Raw genomic sequence first — 27,900 nt, 5'->3', positions numbered from 1 at the left:
AAGGGGGGCTTTGAACCCCCAGGTTCAAAGTAGGTGGCAAGGCTTCAAAGGTAAAGAATGGAGTATAATTTAATGATTAAGTACATAGAGTTTGGAGTCAAATTAGGGATTAAATCCTTATTCTGCCATGAATTTAGTGTTTTAATCTTGGGCAGATTACTCAGTCTCTTCATGCCTCAGTTTCCTCACCTACAAAATGGCAAAAATAATGGCTAGTGTCATCGGGTGGTTGTAGACATTAAATGAGATCATACATCACGCTCCCTAGCTCTTAGCAAGCATTTAATAAATGCCAACTATCAGTGTTAATATGATTACATCATCATTATCAATATGAAGAAATAAGTCTGTCACGGCATAATGAAGGACAGTGGGTTTGACATAATTTCAGACATACCTTATTTGTGTGTGTATACACAGCATATATAAAACGAAATATAGGATACATATTATTCTATATAAATAGAGGATAATAGAATATATAGAATAATATATACTAGGGTGTTTAGGGTAATAAAAATACAATCTTCTTGAAAATCGAATCTTCCTGTGCCACCTTGGGTGTCAGGGCACTGCTGTTACCATGTCTCTGCAAGCACCTGAAGGGCTGTACAAGGAGACGCAAAATAGACCGCTCTCTAGAAATGTCAGCCTTGTCATGTACTGGCGTGAGGCGAGAATGCTCTGGAGAAACAGTCCTTTTGTTTAAAATAGAAACTTAGAAGGAAGCCAAATCAACACACAACAAATTATTGAATATCCAGTTCTTCTGGAGGAAGGGGAAAAAAAAAAAAAAAGCCCCCTTCGTTTCTGAAATGAAAAGGGTAATTGCTGGGACCAAAATTCACGTTTCCTTTTCGGTGAGATTCTCCAGCCAAGCTTGGCGCTAACCGAGTCGGCGATTTCACTTCATCGTTACTTCACAAAAGACTTCCAAAATCACTGCGGCAGACACGGCAAAATAAAAATGTTAAATACGTCCTGGCTGGGAGGGGACTGAAGCCTCCACGCTCAATCAAAGGTTTACAATAATAGGATTCATAAAAAAAAAAAAAAAGACAGATGGGATTAGAAAATGTTGCAGTGAAGACTCTGGAATGAGATGAGATCACAGCAGCAGCCTGTCTTTTGTGGACCTGCACAATGATCCCCGAGCCAGACTGGATTAGGAAACCTCGCGACTAGGGGTTCGGAGAGAGGCTTCCGGTTCCCGGCACTTTGGGGGAGAGAAGGCTGAAACGATGCATCAGATTTACAGCTGCAGTGATGAAAATATAGAAGTTTTCACCACCGTGATCCCTTCCAAGGGTGAGTGAAATTGCCCTTGACGTTTCCTCACCGCGGCACCTTCTGCCGGAGGTGAAGGACAATCACGTGCTGTTTTACTATGGCTTATCCTCGGGTCTCTCTCGGAGGGGTGGATGGGCTCTCTGTTGTGATGGTATCTGTTATTGTTGTGGTTGTTTCGGAAAAGGAGGTACATGGATAAATATCAGTCATTGAGAAACAATCCATCAAAGGGGTGGGGGCATGAGGGCAGTTAAATGCTCCCAGTTCCACTTAATTCAGTCCTGGTAACCCAATATGCCGAGTGAAAGTGACAGCAAGCCATTGTTTTAGGAAACAGAGATGAAAACAAAATTCCCAGGGCAGCTAGAAAGATTCTCTCTTCTTCTCCAATGAGCAAGTGGGCTCTGAAATGAGAACCAGCTGGCTCAAAAGTAGGATTTCTAACGATGCCATCAAAGGTGAGGAGAAATACTCCCGGCAGGGGCCTGAAATCTAATAAAGTGGTCAGATAATGCCCTGACCCGGGCTGGCCTCTAACACAGATCCCAGGGCCCCTGCTCCCAAACTTCACCCAGAACTAGCGCCGCCAAAACGTGTGACTCTGTCAGCTCTTGTGCTCGGGGTGAATGGTGTCAAGTCCCACGGAGGGCTTTGTGTGCGAGCTCAGCGGACGGCAGGTGTCTGGTTACTGGACAGTTCCCTCGCCCCCTCCAAAGCTCAGTCCTCTTTCCTGCTCCGTCTGTTCTCTCCCCACAGTCCCTGCCTTGGTGGAAGAGCCTGGGACTCTGGCTTAGCCCTGGTCTCATTGTCAGACTTGAATGAAGGGGGCTGGATGTTTGCTGGTGTTGTGACCCCCTGTTCAAACAACCCCTTTCTTCTTCCCGTGTCAGCCACTGACAGGGCCACTGCTCAGGGGGGAGGGGAGAGACTCCGCCTGGTCACAAAGAGACACCAACAGAACATAAATAAAGCTTTTGACATCTATTGCCACATAGAGAGAGAGAAAAAAAAGAGCAAGGAGTCTGCCCACGTGCAGGAGTTGGAAGTCTGTCTGGAGCCTCTGAAAAGTACCTGGAAAGTCAAAGCTGACCCTCTGACCCAGCAGTTCCACTTCTAGATGTTCTTGCTCACAGATGTTCACAGTGGCATTGATTCTAGGAGGACAAAATTGAAAACAGCTTCAGTGTCCTTGAGGAGGGGGGGTGGTAAAATGTGGTGTCATCGTACTATGGAATATTCCACAGTTGTCAACAGGGATGAAGTAGATCTATGTATATGGACACAGATCTCAAAAACATAATGTTGAGTGGGAACGAAAAAGGCTGGCTGGAAATTTTATATGTATGATAACAATTACTATATCTGGCAATACAAAACAACTTATGGATACATATTCAGAGAGAGTATGAAAACATAGGCTGGAAAGATGCAGATAAAATTAGTGATCTTACTAGCCCTGGAGAGGGACAGAAGAAGAATTAGGGGAGAATAGAAAGGGAATTGAAATTTGCCTAATTCTTTATTTCTTTTACATGAGAAAAAACAAATTGGAAGCAAATATGAAAATGTTAAAATATGTCTCTATTTCCGGTCATTTTTTTCCAGTTAGCAATTTTTAAAGGAAGAAAAAAATTCAAAGCCGAATAGCCCTTTTTAATTAAAAACTTATTCAACAATTCAGGAGCAATGTCACACTTCACCTGAATAAAAGCATTTAAAACAGGGCCTGTGACTCCATTTGCTTAGCATAGTGGTCAAGAGACTGCGGCCACTTCTGCACTGTGTGACCTTGGGCAGGCTGCTTCATCTCTCTGGGCCCGAGGTTCCACTTTTGTAAAAGAAAGAGCTAGAATTTACCTCCCAGGGTTGTTATGGGGGGGGATGGAAATACAGATAAAACATATAAAGCATATAGAACAGTACCCAGCATGTAGTAAGCACCATTAAATACATCACTTAAAAAATGGTTTCTATTCTTGTTCCATATTTAGAGCAATGATTATGTTCAGTCAAAGATCAATATTTAATCCTGTATTCCTTTCTTGCCATTTTCATTCATGGCCATCTCCTGGTCATAAACCAAGTATTCATTGGTATTCATGGACACTTCACTGCTCAGGAAGTTGTTCTCTAGAAAAGGAGTATTTGCAGTCTTACCTTAGACCATGAATGGAAGAAGTTCACCTCTTCCTACTTCCTTTTCTGCCTCCTCTTGCTTTCTCCAAAGCTATCAAGCAGAGGGCTTTCAGTGAGAGTAGACAGTGCTAGCTCTTCTTAAGTCCCTGCTTATAAGAGAGATTGGTAACTCTTCAATACATCCCCACATTCCTTGCCTACAGAAGTAGAAGGTGGCTTAATTTTATCTAACAAGGTTATAGTTCTCCCTGGGTTGCCCTTTTCCCAACGCTATCATTTAGCATGACCAAAATGGCCAACACATTTTCTGGGCACAGTTTCAGCAGCGTGGGCAGTGTGGCCAATGGTTAAGAGTATAGGGCCTTGTTCCACTGTCAACTGTGTGACCCCTAACTTCAGTATCCCCGCCACTAAAATAGAGATAAAGCAGAGTACCTGGCTCACAGAGTTGCTATAAGGAGTGAATGAGATAAGGCAAGTAAGCCATCACCTGGTAAAGCTCAACGTGAACAATTATTACCTTTCTAATGTTGTGTTATATCCTTCTTTCCAACGTACACACACACATACATATATTGGGGTCAAGTTAATATTTATATGTATTTCTTAGCGGAGCCGTCTTAATGTCTCACAAAAATATGGCAGCAGCAAGTGTCAGAGTGTTACTGAAATATTTTAAAGGGATGGGACAAAGATATCAAGTCTATTAACTGAGGACAAGTGTGGATTTTTACCTTCTGGAGAGAAAGAGAGCCCTTTAAGGGAAAAAAATTCATAGACACAATTCACAGTAAATACAAAAGATAAAAGCTGTGGTTTTACCAAGAAGTTACACCAGAAGTTATTTCCTGAGACACACCAGAGGGGGTTTAATTCTAGGGCACCACAGCATTCAAAATAATTCCCTTGAGGATAAACAGTAATGGGGAGTGGTTGGGGAGAGGGATCAGGGAAGAGCAGGAGGAAATGCAGAAAACTCCAGAAAGAGAAATCCTAATGGAATGCTGTCAGATCTAAAAGTTATCACCTATTCTTTCTACCTGCCTTCAGCTTGCAGAGATGGAGGAAAATCATAATAACCACCATTGATTCCTGGGAACTTACTCTTTGCCAGGCACTGGACCAAGGGCTTTATAAATATTAGTTCATTTCATCCTTGTCACAGACCTCTGAGGTGGGTGCCATTAATTCCCCCTGTCTTACAGATGAGGAGAGGAAAGTGTGGAGAGGATGGGTAATTTGACCAAGTCACATAAGTGGCAAGTGGTCCAGTTCTGACTCACACTCAAGTGAAAGGATTTGGGAACCCTGGCTATTAACTAGCACACTGTACCCCAGGTATCATGGCTGTAGGTGCTCTGAAGAAAATAACACCACCCAGCACTCATCTGATCACTTATCTGATAAGTGACAAGGAGTCATCTCAGTTCTAGGCAGGGCAGTGACGTGGTGGGATTTCAGTTCCAAGTAAATCATTCTAGTAGCAATATGGAAAAGAGATACCTGAGTAACTCCATTTTCAACAAAATATACACCTTCTTCCAACCAACATTTTTTAATAGTTAATTGATTTTTTAAAGATTTTACTGTAGTAAAACATACATGATATAAAATTTACCATTTAAGCATTTTTAAATGTACAGCTCTGTGGCATGAGGTCCATTCACATTGTTGTGCAGACATCACCACTATCTGTTTCCAGAACTTTCATCATCCCTAACCAAAACTCTCTACCCATTAAATAACAACTCCCCATGACCTTCTTCCCCCAACGCCTTTGTAACCTCTGTTCTACATTCTGTCTCTGAGTTTAATACTCTAGGTATCTCATATAAGTGGACTCATACAATATTTGTCCTTTTGTGTCCAGCTTATTTCATTTAGCTTAATGTTTTCAAGGTTCATCCATGCTACTGCATGTATCAGAATTTTATTTCTTTGTAAGGCTGAATAATATTCCATTGTATGTATATACCATATTCTGTTTATCCACTCATCTGTTAGTGGACATTTGAGTTGCTTCCACCTTTTGACTATTGTGAATAATACTGCTATGAACTTTGGTGCACTCAGCCAAGTAACATCTAAAATTGTAATTACACCCTGCCTATTCTCCCCACTTCCCCTCCTGCGCACCCCTCCCCACTCCAGGTGCAACGCTCTCTGAGGCTACATCAGCTTTACCAACGTTCTCTAAAACCATTCCTTTCTCTCTCTTTGCAGTGTCCAGTCCAGCCAGAAGAAGAGTCAAAAGCTCTCAACACCTCTTGACCAAGAATGTAAGGACAACTTCAATTTTGATCCCTTTTATTGGTTTTCATTACAAAAGCATCATCTAGCTTCTTCACTTCCTCTCCCCTGCTCTCAATAGCCAGGAAGTTTTTCTCTATGGCATGTTGCGGCTGCTCGATTTCCTGTCCTCCCCTTCACCAAAATAATTGACAAATGTCTACCAGACAGCAAACAGCTCCTATTCTGCCATTTTCCCCAGACACATAGAGTAAATCTCATTCTCTAAAAAAATTGTGTTCTTATTTAAATAGAGTCCACGATGAGTATAGTATCCCTGACTTAGGTGTTCTCCTATTGTTGGCATTTGTGAGGTTCCATTTTTTCACTATTATAAATAGCATTGCAATTAATTTGTACAAAATACTAATCTTTTGGATTAATTCCAGGGTAAATTAACAAGTAAAAGGATAAGAATAGTTTCATCTATCCCTTGATCCATTCATCCATCCACTATTTTCATTCCTACTATGTGTAAGAGACACTATGCTAGATGTGGAGAATGGTGATTTTTTTTAAAAAAAATGGTTTCTGCTTACAGCTTTGTCACACATCACCAGGAATTCTGAACAGTTGCCAGGCTTCCAGCAATGCTTTTCCATTTACCTCCAACCCTACTAACATCAATTTTCATTTTTTTACATTATCTTTTGCTACTCTATAAGCATTCACATTACCTTAAAATTAGTTCACATGTCATTAGAGCCAAAGAATGCTGTAAATTTCTCATTTTACTTACAGATTTCTTTATACAAAAGTTGTCAATCCATCTTCGTACTTTCACTAAAAAGGTTCAACTGCAAATGGTTTCCTCTTGGTTATGTTGGAGTTTCAATTTCTATCACAATCTTTCGTGGAACAGCATTTTGATTTTCTAAGTATTTCAGTTTTTGAAGGCCTAGTCACCATTAAAAAGAATTTTTTTCAGCGTCCTGGGAATGATATGGGGTTTTAGTCGTTGTTGTTTTCATAAACATTACTTTTTTTTAAATTCCCAAAGTAGTATGTGCCCGTTATGAAATTTCAAATACTATGACAATATAAAATACAGTATCAGAAAATTCTAAGAAGCTGTGGAACATAACGGTTAGGTATATAGACTTAAGAGTCCAACTGCCTGGACTTAAATTCAAGTTCTATCCATTTCTAGCTAGGTGACCTGGAGCAAGTTGCCCACCATACTGGGACTCACCTTCTTTAGTATTCAAATGGCAATAATAGGAGCACATTATCTCAAGAACCATTGGAAGGAGCAAATGATTTAACGCATGTAAAGTGCTTAGTCTAGAGCCTGACACACACCAAGCATTCAATTAGTATTGGCGCTTTATAAGTGAAATTTTCCCATACACTAACGTATCATTATTGTGCTCCATTGCTCAATAATGTACTGTTTTGCAATTTGCTTTTTTCACTAAACTGTAAGTCTTGAACATTTTTACATGCCAGCTAATACTTATAGATCTACCTCATTCTTCATCAAAGCTGCATACCATGCCATTATATGAATGTACTATAATTTTCTACCCAAATCACATCTGAAGTCTTCTAGATTATTTAACAAAATTCTACTAAAACAATGCCACAAGGAATATCCTTGAACATATTTTTCATAAGCAAATGTTTTTGAAGATAAATTCACAGATATGAAAATCCTTGGTCATCAAATCAACACGTTGTACTCCTTAATGTTATATGTCAATTATATCTCAAAAAAAAGAAAATGCTCAAAGGATATGAACATTGAAAAAAATGTATATCCCCTGCCAAATTCTTAGCAACTGTGTTTTAAAGCACCTTTACCAAAACACCTAAGCCAATACTGTACATCATCAGTGTTGTTAATCTTTGATAATCTGATAGGTGAAAATATCTTGTTTTAATTTGCATTTCTTTAATTATCAATATCATTCTTCATCTTTTCAGGCATTTTGATATTTTTTCACTATAGGTTCCTAATTCATGTCTTTGGCACATTTTTCTGTCATTGTATTTTTTTAGTGACTTTTGAGAATATTTTACATTAAGAAAGAAAATGAGGGTGTCTGGGTGGTACAGTTGGTTAAGCACCTGACTCTTGATTTCAGCTTAGGTCTTGATCTCAGGGTCCTGAGTTCAGGCTCTGCCTTGGGCTCTGTGCTGGGCGTGGAGGCTACTTAAAAACAAACAAACAAACAAACAAACAAAAAACAAAAAGAAAAGGAAAGAAAGGGGCTTTTAATGGATGGAAAATTTCTTTATAGTAGGGCAAGAAATTCTGACCTTTCTCCTGGTCCCTGATAACTGAAGCCCACAGTCTACAATAAAAATGCTCCTGACTTTCAAGGAGTGGGTGTTACCAAAAATGGAAAGGGAGGGGCACCTGGGTGACTCAGTCAGTTAAGCAGGCAACTTTTGATCTCGGCTCAGTTCATCATCTTGGGGTCCTGGGATCTAGCCCTGCCTCAGGCTCTGTGCTCAGTGGGGAGGCTGCTTCAGGATTCTCTCTCTCCCTCTGTCCCTCCACCCACTTGTACTTGCACTCTAAAATAAATACATAAATCTTTTTAAAAATGGAAAGGAAAGGGGTTTTTTGTAGGTGATTACAGTTTAAGAAAAGTTTCACGACAGACTTTTCGGTCAAGGGGCTTGAGTCTGGCATTACTCTGGATTTGAAGGAGCCACAAATCATTCATGACTCCAGAAAGATCCCTTGGGAATTGGGAATATTTAGTTCTCAACCAAGTTCTTGCCTTGAATTTCTTTTTTTTTTTTTTTAAGGTTTTATTTATTTATTTGACCGAGAGAGACAGCCAGCGAGAGAGGGAACACAAGCAGGAGGAGTGGGAGAGGAAGAAGCAGGCTACCAGCGAGCAGGGAGCCCGATGTGGGGCTCGATCCCAGGATCACGCACTGAGCCGAAGGCAGACACTTAACAACTGAGTCACCCAGGCGCCCCTTAAATTTTTAACCTTAAACAATGTTCTTGTCTGAATCACTAATACCAATATCTACTGGCTTTGTAAGGACAGAACAATATTTAAAAAAGCTTTTAAAATGGAAACTAAATCACCATACTTTCTAATAGTTAAGTAAGTTCTAGGGAAGAAAATCCTCAGGAGATTTCGAACCTAAATAAAGGAGACAACTCTCAGTGGTGGGGATGAAACCACAGGGGATGAGATATCAAACCAACCAAAATACGGGGCACAGCCTTCTGGAACTTCAGCCACTTGACTTCTGGCAGCCCTGTAGAACCATGCTCTTAGGTTTCCTGGGAGTGGAAATTTTTGAGAAAGACAGTTATGTTAATGGTTTATGACTTTCCCTCTCCAAAATATTTTTACTCAGAGGGAAAAAAAATGACTCAAGTATATGAATACATATTAAAATTTGCTTTTGATTTAAAAAAAATTAGAAGCTGGGTCTTGTCTTCAACGATGCAGTCTTCCCCCAGGTGAGACAACTTAGTAATGCCCTCTGGCCTTTGAGCTCTCCTCTGAATTTCTCATTTCCCCTAACAGCCTGACTCATCCTTTGCTCGCAAACCTCAATGCCAGCTGTACAGAACATTCAAATTAGAAAAGACAAGAAAGGTCTTAGTCTACCTAAGATGAGGGAAGTGAGTCCTACAGAAAGAATCGTCTCTGATTATTTGTTTCCTCGTCCGACTGGCTCTTGGCTTCCCTTTGAGTTCCCAAGGAAAATATTTACATTTTGTAACTGCTTGAATCTACAAATGTTTATGACTTTCTTTGTCCTGAAATTCTTATTTGTGTCTGTTGTCCTTGGGCTACCATGTGGAGTCAGGTTCCTTCCTTTACAAAGATCTCTCCTCTCTAAACCATCCTTAGTGCCACAGCACCTCTACGATGGAGTCAGGCCCCCAGGGGCCATCGATTCCCAGCCCCATCATAATGAGCAGTGGTAGCACCGCCAGGAAAGATGGAGATATGGGATTGTAAATGTCACATCTCCTCAGATTTCCATCTTATTGGGAAATTTACTGATTTTTCAAAATGCGATTGATGGCACTTGAAATTTCTTATCTGGATGTAGGCACTTCTCTGGGTCTTATAAAGAGCACTCACCTAGAAGTCCTAAAACCATGGCTCTCATCCTGGCTCTGCCCCTTATAACTCTGTGACCCTGTAGACACATGACCTCTCTTGGCCTCAGTTTCTCTATGTGTAAAATTAGGGAGTTGGGCTAGAACGTTGTTATGGATCCCATCAGCCCTAAATCATGATGATTCTCCATCACCTAGGTCTCACCTGTCTTTCCAACTCCCTACCGGCCCCCGAGGCCGGCAAACAGAAGTGTGAGTTGAAGACGTCAGTGCGTGGAGTCCTGAGGCTTGAGCGTTAGCCCATGCCTTCCCTGCTTCCAGGCTCTGACCAGAGATCAGCAGGGGAGCGGCAGTTTATTGCTCTAATCTATCCCCCCTACTTTCAGAAGGCAGTTTGCTGGAAAGGCAAGTCCAACACTAAACCCTCCCCTCCCTTCCCGCTTACTCCTGTACTGGGGGAGGGGGGGCCGCTAAACAACCTACTCTCAGACCAGTTTGTTCTAAGACCAGCAGCAGCTGCTGCCCCAAACTGTGTCCTAGAGACCAGAAAATAACCCAGGCTTTCAGGTGTCCATTTCCTGGGGTGGGCCCAACGTGCTCCCCGCCCCCCCTGCCCCGGCCTTCCCCCTCCCTAAGCCCTCTCAGAGCCTCTGTTACTGTGGGAAATGAGAACCACAAGTTCCAGACCAGCTAAGAAAGGGAAATCTGAACTGGGCACCTCTCCTCCTTCCTTTCCTGCTATTGGCATCCTTTGGGGACTGGAGAAGATACCCTGAAGGGGCACTTGGCCCTAAGTCATGACCTGGGAAGTAACCAGCCTCATCCCCATCCCTAGGGAGCCTCCTCCAACCAGCAGAGCGCTGAGCAGCTAATGCCTCTCGGCTCTCTCCCTGCTGGTTCTCTTCTCCCACCCCACAGCGCAGAGAAGGATTGCGGAGGTGGAGTTTCTTGTTCCTGAAAGGGAACATTTGCTTCCCTTTCAGAGGAGGAAATGCCGGGTCTCCCTCATGGACTCCGCAGGCTTTCATTACCTGCTTTACTTTCTCCTTGTACAAAGTAGGTCTGAAAACATACCAGTCTCACTCCTCCTCACTCAGAAGAATGCTGACAGAATGAAAATAAAATCAGAAATACCTGTGACAGTCAAGAGCTCTGTATCATAATGAGGCTCAGGTCTCTCCTATTCAACCTGGAGAGTCACATTCCAGGGGAGAGCCCTTTAGGCCAAATATTACAAGGGTCCAGGGGAACAGGGCTCCGAACTACCATTAATCTAGGAAATTCCAGTATTCTGGGCAACATCATGGCAGAGAACGGGGCCACGGGGAAGGAAGGTAAGGAGGATTGCAGAGGAGACTGTTAGTGCTGGGTGGTCAGTGCTGGACCCCGCACTGAGCTGGCACAGGGTGGACCCAGCACTGCCCCAGCCCAACAGAACCACCACCTTCTAATCATACCACAGTTTATAAATGTATCAAAGCAACACATTGTACACCTTAAACTTACCAAATCGTATGTGTCAGTGATATCTCAATTCAGCTAGGAGGAAAAAGGAATAAATATTTTAAATTATTGGGGGAAAAAAAAACCCCACCTTCTGCAGTGCCCAGAGGAGAAAAGGTACTAATCCTATACGCTCCTGAATGATCAGCTTTCTCCAAAGGCACAGAGTGAATGAGTCTGGGCCCTAAAATGAGCTTGAGAGGAGTTAATGTCCTAACCCAGATAAGACCAAATTGGGGATATATTAGTTTTCTAAGCAAAGGACTATTTGTGGTAAACTGAGCAAAGAGTGACAGCTTCTCCTAGTTTCCTCTTTGGGATACATGAACTGCTCTCTCTGATTCTGCAGATAAATATGTAGCTTGAAGAAAGAGCAAGCTCTGCTACTAAAACCCCTACAGGTGATAGGCATTTACTCTGCCCCCACACAGCAAGGACACACAAGAATATCTCCTTTCCACAGAACCACCAAGTGTCACGACTGGGGCGTGAACTCAGGTCTGCATGACCGCAAATGGAGTTCCCTTCTTCACCACTGACAATCTGAGAAGAGAACGAACACACACACACACACACACACACACACACAACTTCGTTTTCATTTGCATTTAATTATCGTTCAACATCTTTTCATGTTTGTGGTGTCATGTTTACCATTTGTATTTCTATTGTCAATGGTCAGCTCCTAGTTTTTGTCCCATTTTTCTTTTGTCTTCTTCCTCTTTATTGATTTGTAAGTGTTCTCTATACATAGGGATCATTCCCCATCATGCGTAACAAATGTTGTATTGAGCCACGTTCACTTCTTGTGTTTGTTGTTTTTAACATGTATCTTGGATCTGTCTGGTATATATTTTGGTGTGAGAAGTTTGAACACAAATCAATTTCCTGCAGTTACCTGCCATTTATTATAACAGTATTTATTAAAGATCCAATTTTTCTCCACTAAATTGAAATACCACCCTATGTTAATATTTAGAAATGTAGTCTTATTTGCTCAGCACCCTCCAAAAGCAACACAAGTGTTCTATGTGGATAAACGCGGGGGATCCATCAAAGGCTAGAGAAAAAGGGCTGAGATGGGTCCACCGAACTCACAGATGCACCCAGCGCCCAGGACCTGGCACAGAACGTGCCCTTGCAGGACATCCGCCAAAGGAGCAAGCAAATGAGTCAATGCAAACCTCAGAGAAGCTACGGTATACAGATCCTAACCAGCTTCAAAGGAGTGAAGAATTTCAGAATGAATGACCCTAATGTCCTGGATATGTATAAAAATATGCAGGATATGAGCCCAAAACTGCTAAGATTCCCTCATCACTCCCGGTATTAAGAAAAAATATGGTATTATTTGTCTCAAGTTTATACATTTAAATCATTTCAATGATTTAAGTGTGTTTATTATAACTTTTAAGGCCCATTTTGGTGGGTCCTGACAAAAGGGGTATTTCCTTTTAATATACTTCCCAAAATAACTATTCAGTAGGTGATCATGACTGAAAACATTCTGTTTGGGTTTCTGAAATTTCCACTTAGCAAACCATACATAGTGGAAATTCATCTCCCAGCTCCTCCTGACTCAGGAGTTCTGCAAGGTGGTGGAAATGTGAGCATGTGGAGCTCTGTCTGCACTGTCTTGCCAGCAGCTTCTTTCTTTTTATTTTTTTAAAGATTTTATTTTTTTATTTGACAGAGAGACAGCCAGAGAGAAAGGGAACACAAGCAGGGGGAGTAGGAAAGGAAGAAACAGGCTCCCAGCGGAGGAGCCTGATGCAGGGCTCGATCCCAGAATGCTGGGATCACACCCTGAGCCGAAGGCAGATGCTTAACGACTGAGCCACCCAGAACCTGGGAATTAGTTGGGCCCTGGGTCCTCTCCCCAGGTCTTCCTTCTGCTGGAGCATTCAAAAAGCTGTCCTCTGGGTGAAACGAGGGTGTCTACTTAGCACAAAGACTGTAAGACCCTGGTTTCCAGAACTGTCATCATTTCAAATAGCCTGTTCTGTTGCCAAACACCTGGGGGGCAGGTGACATTTTTGGCCTGATGGCCCAGGCTCCTGACTCTGAAGGGGCTGCTGGTGAGGAACCCCCGGGGACCCTCAGCTTCCTGCACCACGGCACCTGGTGAAATTAAATAAAACAGTTGACTGTTGGGGGCCAGTTAACCCAAGTTCTCCCACTGCTGCTAGCATTCGCTGGAGTAAGGAAAACTCCAGTAAGTCACTGTGTGCCCAGGGTACATCTGAAGATCCGAAGGAGAGGAACAAGCTGACTGTCCTTCCTCCCGGCAGGTGGTGATCGAGTCAGACCTCTACACGCCGCGGCCACTGGAGCTGCTGCCGCACCGCAGCGACCGCCGCGACGGCGAGGGCCGCAGGTCCGGCCGGCTCCACGGCGCGCGGTCGCAGGGAACCCACCTTGCCAAAGCCCCGGCCAGACCTGGTACGTGCGCCCTGGATGGAGTCCCTGGAACCTGCCTGGGACGTGGGGGGGGGGGCAGTGACGCGCTTAGCCCAGCAGCCGCAGGGTCTGCGGCCCGGCTTGTCTTTTCCAACAACCTCACGCTCCTCCCTGGCGTCCTCCATCCCGCCAGGTGAGCGCAGCACCTGTGGCTGGGGCGTGCGCTTCCCGCCCCGCCCCCTCCCCTGCTCGGCGCGGGCCGTCACTGCTCTGAGTGCACCTGCTCTCGGGCCCCACCTACAGCAGCCACACAGAACACCTACCAGAAAAACACTCCCGGGCGAGCATGGACGCTTTCATTCACCATCTTGCTCCCCAGGAAGCCCTGCTGGGTCCGAGAGATGAAAATCATTATGTTCTGGGGGAGAGAAAACTAGTGTAGACATGACTCATGAAGACAGAAGCTTACGTTATTTTACAGGCTGTGTGTGTAATTATACAGGCTCTTCATAAACTGCCATCTTACGATCTCACCATTGTAAATGTGAATGACTTAGGGCTATTTGAACAATCTTTAAAAAGAATTTAGGGACAAATTTGTTTTGAAAACTGGAAACCTTGTAGTCTCACCTTCACTATTTTTTAAAATGGCCTCCACCCCAAGCAGTTCCATGGGAATCTGCACCTCGCCCGCTGAAGTCTGTGATGGTATTTTGCCCTTAGTTGCCGGTTTAGGTTATTTCTGTTATGTCCACAGCCTAAAGTAAGTGATATTTTAACTCCAAAATGCACAGTAGAAAGTCTGGGATGTCCTTCTGAAGGCATTTGGGTGTCAACAATTTTGTCTGTTGTAAGAACTGAAATTATACTTCATTGAGTATTTCTTTTCATCCATCCATCTTCTCTCCTTCTTCATAGATGCTCGACTGGATCTCTAAGGTTTCTTTGATCAGTAACATCCTGATCCTCTTTTTATGATCCGATGTATAATAACGCATAAATCAAGCTATACTCTCTAGCTAAGTGATTACATATACACATATGTAGAGTGAAAGCATAAGGAAAACCACAATCTGCCTTGCAAATTAAGAGGAGATAAATTTTTCTCTGCATCTATATATAGGTGGGTGGGTGGGTGCATGTGTGTGTAGAAAGAGAAAAAGAGAATATCTTCACTAACAAACCATAAAATGGATTTACAGTCATGTTTCTCAAATTTTAATGTGCAAAAGAATCTCCTGGGAATCTTGTTTTCATGCAGATTTTAATTCAGTAAGACTGAGTAGGGCCCCAGATTTTATGTTTCTAAAAAGCTTCCCGATGATGCTGATGATGTTGGTCCAAGGACAATATATTGATTAGCAAGGATTTAGAGACAAACGGGTAGTTCTCACAGTGGGGTCCCCAGAGCAGCAGAATCACATGGGAACTTGCTGGAAATGTAAATTTGGGGTCCCACCTGAGATCTATTGAATAAAATTCTGGGGTGGGGCCCAGCAATCTCTGATTTAACAAGCCCTCCAAGTGATTCTAATGCACACTGAAAGTAGAGGACCACTGACCTGCGAGCACCCCAGGCCCATTTACAGAAAAGGAAACAGATACCATAGAAGCTGTTTGATACAAAGTCACACTGCTTATTAGCAACAGAACAGAAATTAAATCTTGGTTCTGCTAATTTCTTAGCCAATGCCTCCATCCCTCCCCCCCCCCCCCCCCAGAGAATAATGTCTTTCCAACCATCTAGTCTTAGGGGCCACTTTCCTTCCTAAGTAGTTTGTGGAGCTCGACTGTCCAAGTCAGTCTTTTATTGTTTAAGAGAACAGTAAGTAATGAAATGGAGAGAATCCGCCCAACATGTGACAGTCAGCTCATGCAGGGAATGTGCTAGGCAGGTTTAAAAAAAAAAAAAAAGATTGAGCTGGGCATTGATTCAATTCCTTCAGCTCCCCCAATCTGATAGATGCCAGAGGGGTTTCTGAGTCAAAGCCAGACCCAGCACTTTCCACAGGAAAGGCTTGGGCACGGAGTCTTCCATCCTCCCATTAGAAGGATGTGTGTCTCCAGGGAGCTCAGATCTGGGGGCTTGCTTCTTTTCTGAGCTGTAGGAGAAGGCTCCTGGATGATGTAGCCTTCTCATGTGGGAGAAAGATTCTGTGAGGAATCTTGGAAATTGCAGGGACTCTGAAGGCAAAGACCAGCTGAGAAACTCTCTCACCACGAGGCCCTGAACAGGTGAACCTCAATGCCCGGAATGGGGACAACCACCTCCTGGGCCCTGGATAATTGGCTGCCCGTGGAACGTCTCCACCAAGATGTCCTCAGGCACCTCAGAATCAACATGTTCAAATGGAATGCGTCCTCTTCCTTCAAACCTGTCTTCCTTTCTCAGCTGGGATGTTTCCTTAACACCCCCTTGTCCTCCTCACCCCCACTCCACCCACCATGTCACATACTAAACACTGACAATGTCAACTCCTGGATATGTCTCATCGCTCCCTCTTGGTACCTACCTCAGGCTACCCGGGCTCAGGCCCCCTTCACCCCTGGTGTGTAGCATCCAACCCTGGCCCTCAGCCTCCAGTCCCTCTTCCCTCTACAAGGCTACCAGAGCAGTCCATCTAAAGCAGAAATCTGCCTCTGCCATCCTTCTGCTTCAGTGTCCTTCCTACCCCCTTCCTACCCCCACTGCCCTCCAGACCATGTTCAAGGCCCTCCGGGAATCCATTCTCTTCTGACCTCTCCAGGGTCACTTCCTGTGACACACTCCTGTCCCTGCCCGTCCATACACACAGAAATCCTGAGCTGCAGTGCAGTTCTGTGACTGCTCCATTATATTCTGTTTCCCAGACCTTCCCTGACCCTGTTCTTCCTGCAGACTGCCCTGTCTCTACCTGGCAAATACCTCCCAGATTGAGTTAGGGTGTCCCTCAGTCTTGTTTCTCCAGCCCTACAAGACCCCCAAAGCAGTTTGCCATTCCCTAGATCATCCTTACCTGGCTTCCTCTGTTATGTATCTCCAAAGCCTCTATTTCCTCGTCTGAAAAGAGGGGCCTATTATGATATCTACTTAACAGGGTTATGGTAAGGATTAAATGAGACAATGCTTATGTGTTTTACACTCAGCACAGTGCCTGACACAGTAAATACTCAAAACTATGAGCTGCTGTTATTCTTTATGCCAGAGCACTGTAAGTTATGATTTAATCTTGGTAGTCTTGTAACTTCATTTTATTGCCATTGAAATGTTTTCTTCCTTGGGCTGGGGAGTGTTTCATCTCTATTTGCTATAGTGTGATAGGATGGGGCTTGTTCTGGAATGTCTGCCCAAGGAAAGACTATATTGAAAGCCAGCTTTCCCCCACCTATTGCCAGCTCCCTCAGCTCAACACCTGGATTCTCAGAAGCTGCAGACTTCAGGGTAGAGATTACTCAGAAGTAGGTCGGGCTTCAGGAATAAAGGCATAGCAAGAAGGTTCTCACGTAAGTCTCCTGTGGCCAATGTCTCAGGACTCTGCTAATCTCCAACCCTCGACCATCATAGAGCTGTGCTTCCCACCACACAGGCAGACTTCTCTGCTCCCTTCCACAGACGAGTGTCCAGGATCAGCAAGCTAAATTGCAGTAAAGACTGAACTCCTGATAACCTCTTGTAATGTAGCTCCTTAGGAAGGAAGGACAAGCTAAGAGCACATTCTCCAAGCAGCTACTGCCCACAGACGCAGTACTAACTGCTTCCACACACATGATTTCATTAGACCTTAGTTCTACCCTCCCTGCCCACCACACGCCCAGAAGAGTGCCAGGGGTGCAGGTGACCCACCCGACAGTTGCCCCATTGCCTGACCCTACTGCCTGATTTTGCTGCTTGGCACAAAGGCCTTTAGAAACTCCCAGCTTGTGGTTGATTAGCTGATGAGATCATTGACGCAGAAGCGGGGGGGAAGTAGAACACAGAGTACTACTGAGTAATGCCTCCTCTGTTCAACCCTACAGTGGGGAGTTCGGAACCCAAATCATCAAATCTGTGTGGGAATCGAGCATATGGAAAGTCTTTGGTAAGTAAAATAAGCCTGGTTAGTTCTATCTGTGGTGCTTTAGACTTCTCGCCCAGGCCTTTGTTTCAGGCCTGAGGATTATCAGAAAGGCAAGCCTGAAGGTTCTTTGCTCTTGAAGTCTATCAGATCACAGCACACCACTGGGCGTTGCTCTCTTTCTTGCCAGAAAGTCAACTCTTAGGCAGACAGAGGAAGGTATTATTACCTAGTGGACATCTCAAGCACTGGGGGAGAGAAGTGGTTTCTGTGGTAGGCACGTGCCAGGTGGAAACGCCTGACTAATTCCCAGGGGCAGCTATGGGGGTAAAGAGCTGCAAGGGCCTTAAACGTTGTAAAAACATGAAGCACCAGGCATCTCTGGTCGGGAAAGCTCTGGAGGACATGTGCTCCAGGTCAGGGTCTCTGGAGGCAGACTCTGAGATGTGGCGTAGGGGGTATGAGATCTGTATTAGGGATTGGTACCTGTGGCAGGAGGAGGGAGGTCAGCTTGCGCAGAGGCTGAACTGCCATGCGCACCAGATACCTCCTGGTGGGAGCCTCCCTGAGATGGGCCCAAATGGCCAAACCTTTGTTTCCTCCTCGCTCCGTCATGGTACGTGGCCTGCGCCAGCCCAGGTGTCACCTGGTGAGGGGCCCACTGCACCCGACGCATGCCTGGAGGAGCCGAGAGCCATCTGCTGCCTGAACCCCAGCGGTTGGGCAGCAGTCCTTCCCTGAAGGGAGATCAGGGGGGTGCACGTCCAGACTTAGCTCAGAAAAAAAAAAAAAAAAAAGAAACACATCTCCTGCGCCTTCCTCTGGGCATGAATGTGGGTACCCTCTGGGTTGGCACAGTAAGGGGAGAATCATGGCTAGAGGTGAGGTCAGCTCAGGCATCCTGGGCTCCGTGAGCAACAGCTCTCCAGATTGGCGGATCGTGCCACAGGAGGACTAGAAAAGCCCCTGGAGATTGTGTGGGCCAGCCTCCTCCTTCTGGAACAAATTGGACAGTAAGCACTTCACTCCGCGTCTGAGCAGAAAATCTAATCCAAATACCTCATGTAGGTCATCCCTGTGCTGGGAGAACCACACAGAGGGCAGGGATGGGTCACGCTGTTTTATCAGGAGTCCCCTGCCCCAACCTAGTACTCAAGAGAAACTGAGGCAGATTGTCAGGCTGTAACAGCTCAAAGAGCTGCCCGCAGCTTAGGCCGGAGGAAGACCAAGGTTAAGGGAAAGAGGGTGACTCACAGCCTTGGATTAACTGCCCCAAACCTCTGGGCTGGGCTCACACAGTACCCCTGGCAGAGAAGTAACTGCATCTGGGAGGGCAGAACGAGTTGGGATGGGATAGGGTGGTCATGAGGACACAGTGACAAAGAGGCAGCAAGACTGACTCTTTCCCCTGAGCCTGAGACAGTGATGCTGGGGTCCTGCAGCTCATCAGAGGCCCCTTATCCCAGGGTGGGAGAGGGATTCAGAGCTTACACAGCTAATTCTGACTCCGTGCTGACATGCACTGGAGGAGGACCAAGGACATTGGAGCAGGAGAGGCGGGCGTATGTTCCCGGGGCTGGGCTGTTGGCACGATGGGGAAGGAGAGCTCCTGAGAGGCCACAAGGTGGCACAGTAACTCTGCCCACAACCTTTGGCCAGCTAGGGAGAGAAGGGGACAGTTAATCATGATGTCCTCAACCTGGATTTTCCCAGCAATTCCAGGAATGTGGTGACCCTAAACCTTCAATGGGGTTGGGGTGAAGGAACAAAGCATAGCGTATGCCCATTGACTAAGCAAACTCTGGGTTTAGCCCTGGCTAGGGCGTCAGCTACTTTTCCATTCAGCACATGCTTCTTGAGCACTCATCACCTCCTTGAGGAGGGCTGCAGAGGGCCACCAAAGGGATTAAGTGCCAGACCCTGACACATACCATGCCACCTTTCTGAGGACTGGGAGACTAGACAAGCATATGAAACAAGAATGTCCATATGTCCATACCACATACCCTAGAGGGATGCCTGGGTGGCTCAGTCAGTTAAGCATCTGCCTTCAGCTCAGGTCATGATCCCAGGGTCCTGGGATCGAGCCCCGCATCATGCTCCTTGCTCAGCGGGCAGCCTGCTTCTCCTCTGCCTGCTGCTCCCCCTGCTTGTGCTCTGTCTCTCTTCTCTCTCTCTGACAAATAAATAAATAAAAATCTTTAAAAAAACAAATAAAAAAAGAAGAGAACCATAGAAAGAACCGGTGAAATGCTGAAACATGTCACGTAGGTACTCACGGCTGTGGGGACAAGGGACATGAGGGCAGAGAAATCCACTTAGGCCACCAGCCTGAGGAAAGGCCTCTGGGAAGAAGTGGCCTTGAAGGGCAGGCAGAGACGAGGCTCCATCCAGAGGGTGAAGGAAAAGCCGAGGGGAAATGCGAGCTGTGCATGCACTTGAGGAAAGGATTCGTTGTTGTGTGGGGATGAGCACGAGCATGAGGAGAGGCGGGACCAGCCCCGCTGGGACGGGAGCTGTCACAGTAGCCAGAGTAAAGCTGCATAGTGAGGGGGAGCCGGGTTTTGAGGAGCCTGGGAGCACAGGCTGCAGAGTTGGCCTCAGTCTAGTCTGCAGTGGGGAGGGGCTGCAAATCCAGAGGGGCTGGGATTAGTGGCGGGTCTGGCGGGAAGCAAAGAAGTCCCGGGTGACTGGATCTGAAGACTAGGGCAGAGGAAATGGGGAGGATGGCCCTAACCTGGGCAGTCTTTCAAAGCACGAATCTGCAGGATCTGGCAACAAAGTGAACACAGGCAAGGGGAGTGGGAGGGTACAGACTAGTCAGGTAAGATTGAGTTGTGCTCTCTCTCAAGTTCTCTGGGTCGGTGGTTCTCAGAGCGGGCACTGGCAGTACCCAGGACCTCGTTAGAAATGCAGGTTCTCAGGCCCACATCAGACCTACTGAATCAGAAACTGAGGCAGGCCCAGCACGGTGTTCACAAGCCCCGCAGGGCAGTCTTGATGCCTGCCAAAGTGTGAGGACTATTGTCCTAGCTGGTGGATGGATGGAGCCATCCCCCTTTCAGCTGGCTCCGGTCAGTGGGACCGTGACCACATCCTCACCTTCCACTCCCTTCCCACACCACCCAGATTCCTCCGGTGGCCCGGATCTCAGTGAAAGCCCCTGGTGTGCTGGAGGCGGCGGCCGCGGGCTCGGAGAATGGAGGTGTTCTGACAAGAGGGTAAGTGCCGTGTCTCCCCACCCGCTGCTGGCGGGGCTCACCACCCATTCCTGGTCCTTCGCAGAAGAGTAACAGGTGGCCTGGCTTACAGACTCTCAAGATGCTAACACGAAATCCATGCCAGCTTTAAATTACCTTTTAATGAGGGCAATAATCCTGGGTCTCTGGAGCGCCTCATCAACTGTTTCCCCAGGATTAAGCTCAAGTGTTTTTGATGGTTTCCACTTCATTAACACCACTCTTTAGACTTGGAAAAGTGTCATTTGGGAGGGTTTTTGGTTAATTAGATAAACGTAATCACAGGTCATTATCAGAGCCTCCCGGTAGGCACAGCGGTGTCAGAAATGCCTTGTGGATTAGGTGAAGGGCTCCTGTCCAAAGGTAAAGAAATATGCAAGATACAAAAGTTTCAAACCTAATGTATAACCTCCATGTTACTGTTAACTCTGATCCAGAACCAGCCGCTGGAGTAGCAGGAGTAAATAGACCCCTCCCCCAGCACCAGCAACTCCCTCACTGCCTTCAAGGCTGCACTAAGAAGGCAAGCAAGCGTCTGCGACTCAAGTCAACATGTACATTTATGCCCCCGTCACTATTGTCCATACCGCACATAGCAGAAAAGTGGCTTAGGGGGTGATGCAGGGTGTGGCCTCTGGGCTCCCAGCTGCTTGCTTGCCCAGCACCACCACTAACCTGCTACGACTTCAGGCAAGTTATCGTAACCTCCACGTCCTCACTTATTTCAAAACAAAAGCCAAAAAATGGGGATGATCATAGTACCCCTTTTGAAGTATTATGGTGAGAACAGAATGGGATATGTGAAGAACTTAGCACAAACTGTGGCTGTTGTTTTTCAAGAAACCTACAATCTAGCAGTTGGAAAGACACATCCTTGGGAGCACATGAGACGTGCACTTTGGAGGAACCGTAGGCTAAAACACCAACCCAAGGGGTGCACACCTTGGAAGCTTAGAGTCCAAGGAGGAAGAGCCCAATGTGAAGCTCTTCTAGATAAAAGAAAATCTAGAAAGAATTATAAAAACGAAGTCACTCAATGGACCGGGCCCTAACTGGAGAAAAGTCAGAAAGGCATGTAAATTGTTTGAAGGTCTAGCGGCAAATGCCCCTGACCATCAGTAGCTGCTGCTGAGAGCTGGAGTGAGCCCTCAACAGCTTACTGAGCTGCACACACCAATCTTTCTGCTCCACGTAGCTGTGTCCAGAGGGTTCTCCATGGTTCCTTTCTCTCCGAGCTCAGACGTTCCCATTGCCATGTGTTCCTGGAGGCTGGCTCTTGAAAAGTAAGGCCATTTCTTTCACCTAGGGAGAGGAAGTAAGGAGAAAGATAAACCTGTATTGAGGTCTACAATGAACCCAATGCTTTCTTATTTCATTCTCCTCCCAAGTCCTGTGAGTTAGATGAAATTACCCCCCTTTTGTACATGAGGAAACTGAGGCTGGCTGAGATTAAGTCACTTGCCTGAGGCCAGTCAGTGAGCAGCAGGATTCATCCCCAGGGCTCAGACTCTTTCAATAGCTTAACGCTGGGGGAAGCTTGCCCTTTCCATCAAGGTTGTTGGTCTAGAAGTGGGAGGGGTGGGAAAGGAGAACTTAGGACAACAGCAGAACTTGAGAGCCATGAACCACTGTGCCCAGAGCCACCTCCTTCCCTCACCCCATGTAAGGATCCTCCAAAAGAAGTCATCCATATGTGTGTCCCAACAGTGACCCTTCCATCCTGGTCACAGGATGTGTGAGCAGAGGAGAAGTAAGAGCTCGGTCTACTCCTTGACAGCGAAAATTAAAAGTTTGGCTCTGTGAAATGACTGTCCTCCCTACCTACCCCTGGCTTTTCTTTAGATCCAGACATCTCAAGAAGATGACTGAGGAGTATCCAACCCTTCCCCAGGGAGCAGAAGCCTCCCTACCGCTGACAGGAAGTGCTTCCTGCGGTGTGCCTAGCATCCTCCGGAAAATGTGGACAAGGCACAAGAAGAAGTCTGAATATGTGGGAGCTACCAACAGTGCCTTTGAGGCTGACTAGAGGTGACCGTCCCCAGGTGCCCTGCGTTGGCCAAAGTTCACTGCATATGGGGGAGAAAACTTCCAGATTGGAACTGAGCCACATTCACGTCTGCTAGTAGCGGGTCCAAACACGTCACCATCTCTTACTCACCAATAGCCCTGGCTTAGGGTACAGGCAAGGAACTCCCCTGGAAGGCAAAAGAAAAGTGTGCCTTCTTAGAATCGATAAAGCCATTGGTCTGAAAGTGGCTTTGGGAGGTCACAGAGGTTATATCCCTATCTTTAAGCAAAACCACACCACAATCAAACTTTCTCAACCCATTTTAAAGACCTCCAAGGAAGGAAGCAGGCAATCCCTCAGTCTTCCTTGTGAGTTGTTCTAATGTGTGTGATTTCTGGTATAAATATAAGAGCTTGATGTTTGAGGCACTTGTAAACACAGTGGTTCTTACTATTCCTCTTATCACATTTATTTCATCTTAACAAGGTACAATTTTTAATGACAAAGATCTATATATTTACTTATAGTTCTAATATCCATTTGACAGTATTGTCAAGATCAGTATTGATCATTTGGCATGAGTGCATGAATTCTATTCTTTTATGTGCAGCTTTTCTATAGAGAAACATGACTAAAAATTAAATGTGGAATGCTAATGTTTTCTGAAGTGGCATAGTCTGGTGAAATTAACAATACCTTGCATTGGCAAAATGATTTTAACTTTTGAAAGTGCTTTCCTATCCATTATCCCTGTTAAAGAAAGCACAATTATTCCCAGTCTATAGATGGAGAAGCCAAGGCATTAGGAGATACAGTTACTGGAACTGAATACTAGGTCCTCAAGTCCACCAGACTCCTTGCTCTGCTTATTTTAGCAACTGATTTGAGGAAGGTTTTGAGGGGTAGGAGTATGTCTCTGGGGGCAATGTTTGAAAGGAAAAATTTGATAAAATTGGAAAAAGCAAGTGATTTGAATGAAATACACCATTACGTATTGGGTTGAACTTGGAGAAATTGCCATCTCTGTAGGTCAGAAACAATCGAACAATTTCATATGGTTTAACCTAATATATAATATCGTGCTTTCCTTCTTTTAATGGAAATGTCATCATCCGTCCCATTGTTAACATCAATAGACTCATGATGACAATATAATAACAGCTCTCATTTACTAAATGCCTACCATGTGTCAGACATGACACTGAGCACTTTACATACATTCTCCCTGTCTAACAGCTCTGAGTTAGGTGTCCTTATCCATTTCATAGATGACAGTTTAAGGCAGTTAAATGATTAGTCTCAAGGTGCCTGACCCACAGGGCGTCAGGCTTCAGTGCCTGGTGTGTGTATCTATTCCTTCACACAGAATAGTTCAGAACACAGAGGAGGATCAAGGTTAGTAAACAACTTTCATCTCAAATGCTAAACGCAGATGATTGGCAGAGGCCGCCTAGAGGGCTGTGTGGAGGTGGAGTCTGAGATGCAGGCGTGGTCAGTTAGTGGTCAGTTAGAAATGCCGGCCTGTGGAGGTCATTAGTGGCACATGTCCTGCATATCTGTCATTTGTAGCCTCAACTCTGCCCCCAGAAGCCTGGTGTTCTAATTCAGAAGCTTAAATTAATCTAACCCATTTAGCAAAATCAGACACTCCATGGTGGAACTTAGTCTAAGACTCAGCTGGAAATCGCCACGTCTTGGTACAATGAAGAATTCGGCCACGTTACCAGTCTCAACCGTTATTCATAGGTTACCACTCTGGCCACGTGTCACCTTTTGCTAAGTCACCCGTTTCCACATCTCCAGGTGAACCGTTAAGGAGGCATGGAGAGATAAGAGGCCTGGGCTTCTGGGCTTCCGCCTTGTTGATCCCTGCCCTTCAGCCATTATTTTAGATGCTCAGCACCCAACCCTCACGTTGGAATGTGATTTGGAGATTCGGACATCGAGTGCTCTTTCAATGAGGGCCTAGTCTCAACGGACAAATAGTCTTGCACAGTCTAGAAAATGGGGCCTGGAGCACAGTTAGGGACAAAGCAGGTGATTTATGCTGGACCTATCAATCAGAGTATCCTAAAACTATTTATTTCAACTTATTTAGTCTATAGCTGATATCCTCCATTTGTATGTGGCACCTGGAGATTTCTGTAGGATGGAACTAACTTATTTATTTTTAATTTAAATATTTCATGACAAAGTGTTTGCCTTGCATAAAATGTATTAACTGACCAGTTCAAATAAAAATAAAGTATGCTTTGTTTGTGACATCAATAAACCACCACAAAAGTATGAGGCTCACTCATCGAATGAGAGAAGGCTTTCACAAAGGGAAAGAATTATGAATCTGGACCTCACTGTTCCTTTACCTAAATGCAAAGGATTGTGACAAAGAATCCAGAATGTTCTTTCCATCCTAAGGCAATGTCTGGTTTTGATATTACGGGCCCTGCCCAACAGTCCACACCGGGCCATTTCTGACAGGGCTTGGCCTGGCATGACCTGTCGTCCCTGGGCTCCCCCTCCTCCCTGATACCCAGCCTTCAGTCCCTACCACAAATCCCGGGGGGCCCAGTGGCCATCCCAGCCTGCTGGCCTCTGTCCCCTGAGGCCAGGGAAGACAGAGCCCTTCTCCTCCGTGCCCACCTCATGTTCAGCCTCCCTGGAGACTGCCGCTGTGACTCACGTTACAGCCACTGCAAAAGGGCGCCAAGGCTAGCTCAGACTGCTGTCCAGGATGACGGAGCCTGGAGTCTTCTCGCGCCAGAGGCAACAGGGTTTCCAGGACATTTAGGGTAATAAAATCGCCTCTGTTAGGACCAGGTCCAGTCACATATTTCAGTTCTTACTTGTGTGCTCTCTGGCAGTCCCCCCCCAACTCCGATCCTTGTGCTGCCTTCGGAGTAGGCAGATGGGCAGTGGGTAGGCAGAGCCGCGGCAGCCAGAGCCCAATTTTAAAAGGAATCATGTGACATGTTGTCTCTGACTCTAAATTGGCAGAGACCTAGGGACAAGCAAGGAAAAACACAAGGAGATCACTCTCCCAAGGCTTCTAATCCTCGGGAATTGCATTTCTTTTTAAATATAAGTAATGTCAGCCTCTGTTGAGAGGTCTGTGGTGAACGCATTGCCAACGTGCACAGGAAGATTTCATTTTGCAGACGGGCCACGTGCCTAGAAAAGAAGTTTGTTATTTGGGGTTTTGGGGTTTTTGTTTTGTTTTGTTTTGTTTTTTGGTCACTCTGGACTTGGGACAACTCACAAAGGATATTAATATCCTTTGTTGGGAAGGAGCATCTAGTTTGGGAAAAGGCCTGTGCTGTCAAGGGAGCGGCAGCAGAAGAAACCTGACATGGGCCCTGCTCATTGATAGGGCAGCTGGGCCTATGTCAACCTGGTCCCTAGCCCCTAGCTGGCATCTGTGGGAAAACCCAGCAGAGAGGCTCGCACCACTTCACATCATAAGCCCTTCCCACAGGGCTGCCACTCCTGGAGACCTCGTAAATCCCGAGTCCTGGGCCGGGTCGTTGGAGCACAGGTTGCCAAGAGGCTGGACTCCCCTCCCAGGGGGCAAGCCACCAGACCTTTGCCTGATGGCCTGAGAAGGGTCTGTGCTTTTCCAGGAAGAACAGGAGGGATCTGGATCCTTGCCAGCCCCAAACAGCAGGGTGGGTGGATGGGGTACCTGGAATTCTAGGCAAGCGCTGATTAACATTTCAGACTCCATCCACAGAAGAGCAAACTGGGTTTCCAACTCTTCGACCACCTGGACCCCGCATTCTTCAGGGAGAACCAGCGTGTCGCTCACATCACGATCCGCAGAGCTCAGGATTCTCTGCAGCCTGGCAATCGCCGCAGGTGGGGGGCAGGCATCAGCTGTTCACCGGCAGACCCTGACGAACAAGACACATTTCTAAAACGAAATGGCGTAGGTAGCGCTCCAAACGTGGTCACGTTCTCTGGGTGACAATGTTCACATGTAGGGCAGGAGGCAGAACGAACAATGAAAATGACTGTTTCTCTCGGGACTAGTTCTGGCCACAGCAAACCTGCGAGGAGGGCAGGCTTATTCCCAGTCTCTCCGTGTCTGCTCCCCCCACCCCCTTTCATCTTCGTCAGCATCAATACACACACACACCTTTCTTTCTGTTTGTTTCCCACACCCTGCTCCCTGACATCTGGTGGGGTCTGAGCCCTCAGTGGTGTCCCCGGCCTGCTCAGGGCGCCCACCTCCTCTCTCTCACAAGAGGCTTCCCACCCTGCGTACCCCATGCGGTGAACTTGCCCAAATACCAGAAACTCACTGGCTGCGAGAGCTTGAGAAGCTGTTGAAAGTCACGGAGATTCAGTTTCCTCCATCGTTGAAAAGAAAACATAGTATCTTCCTCCAAATGTCCTCGAAAAGATTAAACAAGACAATGGTGTGCACGAGTGTGGTGGTGCATGTGTGGAAATGTCCGAGTGCTTCTGTACTAGCCAGCAACGGCCAATGCCCAGAGTTCCCCACAGTACCCCCCTTGGCCTGGTTGTCCAGCGCCCCTCCTGGGACTCCTGCAGACCTCCCCGTGGATCAGCAGCTGTACGTAATGCCTAGCACTATGGAGGGGCAGGGGGGCTGCAAGACCCACTCAGTGCTAAGGCCCATGTTTGTTCTCATTGGTCGTCTGTCCGTGCTGTGCCAGTTGTTAAAAATTTGTTCTTTCTCCTGGAGACTAATAACCTTAAAAATTAAACTGCCAGTTCTTTTACTAGCAAATATGGGGTTATTAAGGAATAGCAGAGAATTGCACTCTAGGACATCAAACTACATCAAAACCGTAGGTAAGTCCAGGAAACAAAGGAGAAGAACGCTCTTTTACAGAGGAAGCGGGAAGGTGGAAGGGCTGTTGTAAACTACAAGCCCACTGGAGTAAACTGGGGGTTTGAAGTATAGTGGCTTCTCATTGGCTGAGTTATGCC

At 46.0% G+C, this 27,900-nt stretch overlaps 1 protein-coding gene and 1 long non-coding RNA gene across 3 annotated transcripts; one reads left to right on the top strand and one right to left on the bottom strand.

Moving 5' to 3' along the window:
- Window positions 1-318: 318 nt before the first annotated feature.
- VXN (vexin) lies at window positions 319-25,233 on the top strand. The gene is made up of 6 exons (XM_045789001.2): window positions 319-1,308; window positions 5,650-5,705; window positions 13,558-13,708; window positions 17,663-17,724; window positions 20,830-20,921; window positions 22,782-25,233. The coding sequence occupies exons 1-6, from the start codon at window positions 1,242-1,244 to the stop codon at window positions 22,963-22,965; spliced, it is 612 nt and encodes a 203-aa protein (XP_045644957.2). The 5' UTR covers window positions 319-1,241; the 3' UTR covers window positions 22,966-25,233.
- On the bottom strand, window positions 21,076-25,847 carry LOC148109486 (uncharacterized). Of its 2 annotated transcripts, XR_015725835.1 has the most exons (4): window positions 25,588-25,847; window positions 23,098-23,134; window positions 22,402-22,502; window positions 21,076-22,241 (listed from the first exon to the last, which is right to left on the bottom strand). It is a non-coding gene; the product is annotated as an uncharacterized LOC148109486 (long non-coding RNA). The 2 variants fall into 2 exon arrangements; XR_015725834.1 differs by lacking the exon at window positions 23,098-23,134.
- Window positions 25,848-27,900: the final 2,053 nt, after the last annotated feature.

The sequence above is a fragment of the Ursus americanus genome, chromosome 9 (genome assembly GCF_024610735.1).
Source record: "Ursus americanus isolate L20-20 chromosome 9, mUrsAme1.1.p, whole genome shotgun sequence".
In the NCBI taxonomy this organism is placed as follows: Eukaryota; Metazoa; Chordata; class Mammalia; order Carnivora; family Ursidae; genus Ursus; species Ursus americanus.
Note: the sequence above shows the minus strand (reverse complement) of the source record. Positions and strands in the feature narration are given on the sequence as shown.

Excerpts from the sequence above, each read along its gene's own strand:
- VXN (XM_045789001.2), top strand. The coding sequence starts at position 1,242 with ATGCATCAGATTTACAGCTGCAGTGATGAAAATATAGAAGTTTTCACC. Across the intron at positions 17,725-20,829 it reads GAGCATATGGAAAGTCTTTG|ATTCCTCCGGTGGCCCGGAT; the intron begins GTAAGTAAAATA and ends CACACCACCCAG. Across the intron at positions 20,922-22,781 it reads GGAGGTGTTCTGACAAGAGG|ATCCAGACATCTCAAGAAGA; the intron begins GTAAGTGCCGTG and ends GCTTTTCTTTAG.